Source organism: Ricinus communis, chromosome 6 (assembly GCF_019578655.1).
Source record: "Ricinus communis isolate WT05 ecotype wild-type chromosome 6, ASM1957865v1, whole genome shotgun sequence".
Lineage (NCBI taxonomy): Eukaryota > Viridiplantae > Streptophyta > Magnoliopsida > Malpighiales > Euphorbiaceae > Ricinus > Ricinus communis.
Genome location: NC_063261.1, coordinates 4,487,751 through 4,496,256, shown reverse-complemented (window position 1 = coordinate 4,496,256; position 8,506 = coordinate 4,487,751). Strand labels below are relative to the sequence as shown.

At 33.2% G+C, this 8,506-nt stretch overlaps 1 protein-coding gene across 2 annotated transcripts; it reads right to left on the bottom strand.

Annotated features, from left to right (window-relative positions):
- Positions 1–4,849: 4,849 nt before the first annotated feature.
- On the bottom strand, positions 4,850–7,173 carry LOC8285413. 2 transcript variants are annotated; one of them, XM_002514397.4, is made up of 2 exons: positions 6,722–7,173; positions 4,850–5,415 (listed from the first exon to the last, which is right to left on the bottom strand). In XM_002514397.4, the coding sequence occupies exon 1, from the start codon at positions 7,019–7,021 to the stop codon at positions 6,743–6,745; it is 279 nt and encodes a 92-aa protein (XP_002514443.1). In that variant the 5' UTR covers positions 7,022–7,173; the 3' UTR covers positions 4,850–5,415; positions 6,722–6,742. The 2 variants fall into 2 exon arrangements, with proteins under 2 accessions (XP_002514443.1, XP_015571876.1); XM_015716390.3 differs by having other exon boundaries at positions 4,850–5,410.
- Positions 7,174–8,506: the final 1,333 nt, after the last annotated feature.

Sequence of the window (8,506 nt, the reverse complement as noted above, 5' to 3'; positions counted from 1 at the left end):
CCCGACGCCACTACTCCCAAAAGGAAGCATTCAACTCACTGGTCATTTTGAGACAAACCAGGTCACGAAAGAACGCCGAAAACGCCCGAAACGGCGACAAGAAAGTTGTTGTCGCTTCCTCATATTCTCCCGCCGTCGCCGCCTGCTGGAACTGCTACCGCTGCACTCGTCGGCCTCCGCTGCACCTTCGGCCGTCGCCACCATGCTCAGCCGAGCCTCCTCTACCCTTCCGCCGTTGACGCAGCCCCCTACTTTCTTCTTCCTCTCTTTTTCTTCCCCGATCTCTTTCTTTCTTTTCCTTTCTCTTATCGACATTTGGTCCCTAAATTTTTCTTCTTTTCCATTTAGTCCCTCAACTTTATTAATTACTAATAATTCCGCCCTGTAAAATTTCTATTTAATCCTCCAACTTTTCTTTAGCTTTTCAATTAAGCCCCTAACTATTTAATTTGAGCCAAATTAAGATTATTAAAAATATAGAATTACTTATTTACCCTTGCTTTTAAATTTGAAATTACCAAAATGTCCTTACCGACATATTTAATTATAAAAATACCAACCATACAAATTTTTATTTAAAACCCCAAATTAAAGCAATTATATTCTTAATCCTTATTCCAAAATTAATTGTTAATTTAATCTTCAGACTTAACTAACTTAATCAATCAATTTACTAACTCTTTTCCAATTAAAATCAACATCATTAGCTAATTTAAAATTTTCTATTCCCCAAGAAATTTACTTAATTAATTTGTTGAAAAAAAATTAAACTAATTAGATATAGAAAAAATAACTCTTATTTTTATGTAGCATTGAAATTCTATTTTAAATCATCCCAATTAAATCAATTGAAAATAAGATAATATTAATTTAAATAAAACTCGTTATTAGTTATTACTAATATTATTGTAATACCCGGAAATTTTCTTTAATAATGATTTTATTAATAATGAATAATAAATGAGTTTTTATTTAAGTTAATTTAATTATATCTTTATTTGGTTTAAATTGGAATGAATTAAGTGGAATTTTAATGCTAGATAAATAGAGTTATTTTCTATACCCTATTAGTTTGATTTTTTTTTTTAAGAAATTAATTAAGTAAATTATTTGAGAAATAGATTATGTTTTTGGTTATTCAAAAATTTTCCCAAATAAATATATTTAGTTAAATTCTATATTTGAGAGTTATGAAAGAAATTTTAAAGGATGTTTTTATAAAAGAATGATTGGGGAAAAAGGGTATTTTAATTAGTTAATGGTGTTAATTTTAATTGGAAAATATTTAACGATTTAATTAATTAAATTAATTGTGTTAGGATTTAATTGAAAATTTATTTTGGAATGAGGATTAAAAGTATAATTTTATTATTATGGGGATTTAATAAAAATTTGTATATTTGGTATTTTTATAAATAAATGTGTCGGCAAGGGTATTTATGTAATTTTATATTTTCAATAATTCTAATTTGGCCCAAATAAAATAGTTAGGGGCTTAATTGAAAGGTCAGAGAAAAGTTTAGGGGTTAATTGGAAATTTTACAGGGCAAAATTGTTGTAATTAAAAATGTTGAGGGACTAAATAGTAATGAAGAAAAGTTCAGGGGCTAAATGCTGATAAGGAAAGAAAGGAAAAGAAAGAAGAAAAGAAGGAGGGAGAGTCGGCGTTGGGGAGACAGAGAAGGCCGGGGAAGAAAAAGGTGCGTCTGTGGTTGACCGGCCGAAGCAACTAGCATCGGCCAGCAGCGGCCGGCGAGAATCGCGAGGAAGAGGCACGTTTTCCAGCGTTGGCCGAGTCGAACGGTGATCGGCTCCCCTCGGCGAGGGCTCTCTTTTGGTGGCAGCGGCGATGCCTGGGGTGGGCGAAAACAAAAGATCCGATGGAGAGAGAAAGTAGGGGGCAGCCAGTATTTTTCAGCTTTTTCGGTGAGCTCCGGTGAGCTATGGACGATCGGAGGGCGTATTCCGACTCTCCTCAGCTCAAGCTTCGCAATGGCACCGGTTTCATGGCGATCGGACTTCGTTTGCAAATCGACAGCTGAGATCGTCCGCAAATCTCTCCGGATGATTGGGGGTCGGATCGGAAAATCGGAAGCGGGGATCGTCATCAGCGCGTCGTTTCGAGTCCAATGGTGTGTTCAGATCGTTGATTTTGGAATTCTTGGTTTAATTATGTGTCTATTAAATTGTGTCGTGTTAGATGATATTTGTGAGTCAAAAATAATTATTTGTCGGACTGCCTACCGTAGTCGTGATTTTTATGCTGTATGGTGGAGTCAGGAAAATAGTGAAGTCTTGGAGACCCACTCCCGTTGTATGAATTGTTGGATATTTGTAGTGTTTTTCTAGCAGGTCCTAGACCCGTTTTACGGGGGTTAAACGTCCATGTTGTATGGGAGGTTCTGCCGAATTTTCGATAGAATTTACTCGAGTCGAGATTTTAGACAGTCAGTCCTAGAAATCTAGACCTAGGGTTAATGGTCAATTATTTCAGCGTTTTGATAATTATTTTTCGTGATTAGATAAGCCGTCTGTTCGGCTCGCTCCAACCGAGGCACCGGAGCAGAGCTAGGAGGTCGCCAAAGCTGTGAGTTAAAGTCATATATTAATTATACACGTGTCATGCATAAATTTTTGATTTGTAATTATTTATTTAATTATTATTATTCATTTGTATCATGCTTTTGATTACTATTCATTTATATATCATCTTCCTTTATCATTGATTTTATTATTGCATGATGACACGGGATGGGACGACAGTAGAACATATTGGTTGATGAGTGTACCGGTATAAATCCGTAAGTGATGGAAAATGGGTAAAATGGTAATTTAAAAGGAAAGCTTAGGACTTGCCCTGGTCGAGCATCGCTCTCTGGGCTTAGCAGAGTGTGTTTGCCAAAGGTAAGGTCCCTGATCGAGCTTGCTCTCTGGGTGCCGGCTTAATTGGAAATCAAGTGTTCAGGCTGGAGGTAAGGATCCTGATCAAGCTTGCTCTCTGGGCGTCGGTTTAATTGGAAATCAAGTGACCTGTTGGATTAAGAGAGCCGAAAGGCTAAGACAAGTGACCAGATTAGAGGTAAGGTCCCTGATCGAGCTTCGCTCTCTAGGCGCTAGTCCTGTTGGAATGAGATTAGTCGGGATGTTAGAATTGAAATTAGTCGAGATGTTAGAATTGAGATTAGTCGAGATGTCAGTAATAAGATTGATCGAGATGTTGTGTTGGGATTAGGATTCTACTGAAGTACTCCCTCCCGTTATGTGTGAAAATTATTTTATTTAAGCATGGCATGACACGTATGTTTTTACATGACTTATGTTTATTTCAAATTAAATAAATATATTATTGAAGTGTTTGCAACTGTTTTTAAATATATAATTTTAACTCACTCTCGAGACTGACAGTCTCATTTTCACTGTTTTTCAGATTCGTGACTGTTAGTCTTCCCGCGACCCTTAATTAGTAACCCGACTCCTTCATCATCGGGTGATGTATTTGATTTGGTATGTAAATTTATAAAATCTTAGGTTCTCCGCAGTTGAAATAGTAGATGTATCAATTGTAATGCTTTGTAGTTTCGGGTCTAGCCTAATTCTTTTGGCAGACTGAAATAATTGTGTAAATTTAATGGTTACAAAACTGTGGAATCAATAATATTAAATGAGATGAGATTTATTTAAGTCAGTGAGTGTCAGACTTACTACGGGATTCGGTGGCCTTACGCCTACCCATTCCCTAGTGCCGGTCACGGACCCATAGATGGGGTCGTGACAATTATTATTATTAAAAGAAAAATTCCAGGTATTACAAAACTTCTTATCAAAGTTATAATTCTACTGTAATAAAATTAATAATAATACTACTATCTATTTTATTTTAACAATATAAAGTTAAATTATATGAAGTTTCAATATTTTGATTAGTATAAATACTTTTAAGATATTTAAATTTTACTAGAATTTGATTATATGCTAAAGATTAGAGTAATTAAAGAACACTAATTAATTGTTTTTACACAAACAGTAAAATTGATTTTCGTTAAAAAACTAGACAAGGGGGTTTTAGTATAATAAATAAACTATAAGGAGCAATTTGTTTATTACACCAAAAATCAGAGGGCAAATAGTATAAAACCAAACTTAATAACAGTTGTTTAACAGAAATTCTGACGAAATGGATTTTTAGTATAAAATTACAAAATAGAAGGATGAAAAATATATTTTTAAATGTGAGGGGCTAACTAGTATAATATGAATAAATACAGGGGTAAATAGTAATTACCCCTTAAAAAAACTAATTTTAGACTTATTAGGAATGTTTATTGATAAATATTGAATAAAATTATAAAAAATATTTAAAATTTAAATATTTTTCAATAAAATATTCTAGATGATGAGGTTTTAAAATAAAAAGTTGCACAAAACGATATTGGATTTCAAATTCAGAACCAATAGGGGCTGTTAGAGCCCATCGACTCTATATGAGCCGACCGACTTTATGTATAACTGATTCAGTTGTACGTATAGCCGATAGGCTCAGGATTGAAAAATTTGAGACATTTTACATTTTAGTCTCTATACTTTCAGAATTTACAATTTCACTCCTCAAACTTAATTTTTCTATTAATTTAGTCGAAATTGATTTCAGAATTTTAGCTCAATTATTAACAATCCTAATTGTTATTTGATAGTCCTCTCAACCTATCGAGACTGAAGAATAGTAATAAATTTCATATTGAATTTTTCGTAATTCTCTTAACATCTAGATCTGAACAACAGATATTGACGCAATGATAATTTTTTGGTAAATAAGAGAAATGCTAGCAATAATTGGAAATAAAGCCTAAAATAGTACAACATATCCTCTTACAATAAATAAAGGCCTATAAAAAGACCAAAGGTCAAATCATATCTAACCCTAAAGGGTTTGAAACAGAGGGTACAAGATCCATAAAACTTAAGATAACGAGCTTAAGGCTCAGATTAAGATTGGCCCAAAGGCCTAAAAATGAAATTAAAGAACAATTCAAAGCATCTGCCATCACAGCCCTACCTACCGCCGTCTGAGATGACAACCTCCAAAGAATATAACATAATAGAGAGGTTGAATAGCTGGATTAAACAAGATAGACTTGCACTGCTGGACCCAAATCCTTGGCCACCAAACTAAATAAACAACCTTGTGAAAACCCATATGGTGGATAGCACTCTCCCTCAAACGATCAAACAAAGTAATCATCAACTTGAGAGCATCAAGTATGCCAACGGGGGTAATGGAGAGCATGCAATTGTCAAGAGAGAATCTTGGTCGTTCATGTTCTTACTACGCCAACACTAACGCTAGCACCCTTTTCTCTCCTCCATCAACAACCAACAATCGATGGCTTCCCATATTAATGGAGGAGCTAGACTGAGCTGCACAAAATCATAGCCAAACTAGATCAACCATTGAAAACCTAGCCAAGACATTTATAAAACACATAAACTGAACAAACTAATAAGAAGATCCAACAAACTCTATTGACATCAATAACATTATTTATACTACTATAATAAAGAAAACTAAAAATATTAAAGTCCCTGTGATGAGTTTCTGGTGATCATGGTCGCCGAAAACCACCCGTTTACTGAACCCCACTTGGTGTGTACTAGGAAAAGGCAACAAACCAGAGACTTCTAGCGATAGTTTTTTTTTTTCTTTAACTACGCAATGATTGGATGCTTTTTTAATTATTAGACAACCATTTCGTTTCTTTTTGTTTTATGTGTGTGTGTGTGAAAGAGAGAGAAGTAGATGGAAGCTCTTGATCGCTTAAGGAGTGTTGCTATTCTCTTCCTCTTTATTCACAACTGCCAATTTATTGGTGGGATCTCCTGGATCGGATAAGTACCTAATATCCAAGTCCGACAGTTTACAAAGTAATGTTACCTAGTTGACATTAAATTGTTCTACTTTTACTTATCTGTCTTTAATATTTTGAGATTCTTCTTTTAATTAATACGATGATTTTATATAAACATTATTACTATATTAAGTGGGCTCTTGAAGTAAATAGCCGGAGATTTGGTCCCTTATGGCAGCAGCCAGGGCTTTATGCATTTACTCTTCTTTATTTTGTGCTTATTGGTTTACTTCTTTTTTCAAAAAAAAATACTAACCCATATTTGAATTCTACAAGCTATATTGTAAAAGCAAATTTTCATAAAAAAGGGAGTTTCCTTCCCACCTCTTAAACAAATAACATAGTATTTTTGTAACCTGGAAAAAAACTCACTAATGGCTTACCCTCTTGGTGAAACAAAAATAAAACTTCCTAGTATCAAAACAAATGATACAAAATTGAAGATTGTGCAGGAAATTTGAAAAATAAAATGCAGAATTTGAGTACCCCTGTTTGGACCGTCTCTTGATTCTCAAGCAGAGAGAGGAGAAGAAGAACCATGCAATTATTATGATAATAACAATTAATATAAGCCAACTCTAAGCAAACACACAGAATCTAATATAAGCACAAGAAGTGAATGCTATATTATAAGCACAAAAGTAGGTGAAGGAACGTGAGTACGTCTTTCTCCTTCTTCTGACATCCATTGAATTACCATCTACCTCCACCGGCAACCTGACCAACTAATTGGCACTATCTTCTTGGCTTGGCTCAGGAGGGAAGCTTGATTCTAAGAGAATCCCAATTGAATCAATTTAAAAGAAAAAAAAAATCACCTGGGTATTGAAATTGAGGAATCAGGACTGGTGGGAAGATAGACAGATGGAGAGAGAGAGCTGAGCCTGGCGGCACTGCGACCGCTTCAAGGCAGTTCCACCACTATTGCATAGGCTGCGAACCGCCTCCGACTCTTCAGGACAAACCACTGATACCAGGCACTCTGCCAGACCACGGTTCAGGTGCCTACATGACACCTCTCTTCCTTGACCGGCCGGTATACGTCTGTGGCACTCGCACAGTGCCTGATACAGCCTTTCGCACTGTACTGCAACAATCCTTGTTGATTCCATGGCCATTTGGTTTTATCCACGCAACCGGTATTTCTAGGTTACCGCCTCTAGAAACGACAAGACGGAGTCTTAAGGTACACCTCCGTGATCGTATTTAGGAGAAACGCATATTTAGCCCTTGGTACTTTTCTTGGTCTCATTACACTTTTATTTGTCGATATTGATTTCTTATATTTTATCTTTTAAGAAATATTAAATTTTTTTCCCACAATAAAATAGCATGTGTTTACTTCATTTAACGAGAGTATAAATTCTTAAATTTTTTCTATTTAAGGTTTTCAATATCTACCCCGTATTTTTTATTTTTTAAAAATAAATTTTTATAGATTTTATTTTTAGTGACATCAGCCTTTTGAATTTTATCATTTAAAATTAAACTAACAGTGAACAGTTAAAATATTTACTATAACCCAATCTAATCTATTATGTAAATTAATAATATTCATAAAATTCGTCAAATCATAAATTCATTAATAAAGTATATAAATACTAAAGACAATTAAAAATATTTATTAAAAATAAATACATTTGCTATTGTCAAAAAAATATACTGAAGGGAAATGTATAAAGAATCTAATAGAAAAAAGAAATTTACAAAATTATTTATATTTATATTTATATTTATATTTATATTAACAGATTATGTATCAGTAACTTACCATTACAAAAAAATTAATATTAACAACAATAAAAGTGCAAAAACTGAGTATATAAAAATACAATTATAGGATATTTGTTGAAAATAATAAAAATACAGAGACCAAGATTTGTGGCTTCTCTTTTATTTAATAAAACACCTAATATTATTGTCATGCCTTGCATGTGTATATATTTAAGTTAAAATTAAGGTATAATTACCTAAAAAACTTTAATTTTACAAATTTTAACAGTTCTGAATAATATTATCTATTTTTTTTTCATAGAAATATCTAATATTTCACTTTTATTTTTAAACACAATCTAACCATTCATATTTTGAATTCACATTGAGTTTTGCTATGAATGAGTCAGCAAGTGGCTACTGACTCATCCACTTTACTCAAACGTCGTCGTTTGTATCCATTGTTGTTCTCTCCTTCATTTTTATTTCTTTCATCAATTCCTATAAATAGATTTGTTGATTGGTTAAACCTAAAATTTTCAAGTCTAGTCCGGTTATATAGGTCTAAATTTTAGATATTTTATTAAAAATTTAAAATATTTTATTTTATATTTTTCGAGTTGAATAAAATTTATCGTTAATGTATAAAAAAATAATATTTTTAAATTTATTTAAAAAATAAATAAATCTTTACAAATTCGGGCTTGGGCAGACCGGACAGACATCTAAACCCATGAACTCATCTACGTAATTCATGCATGTTCTATATAGTTTTCAGCTTATTTTTTGTTTTAGAAAAAGTTAATAATCAAGTTTTCATTTTAATCAGTGGTCGTAAAAAGCTTCCTTACTTTCATGCTTTTAGCTCTTTTTGCTTATGGCTCTCTTGG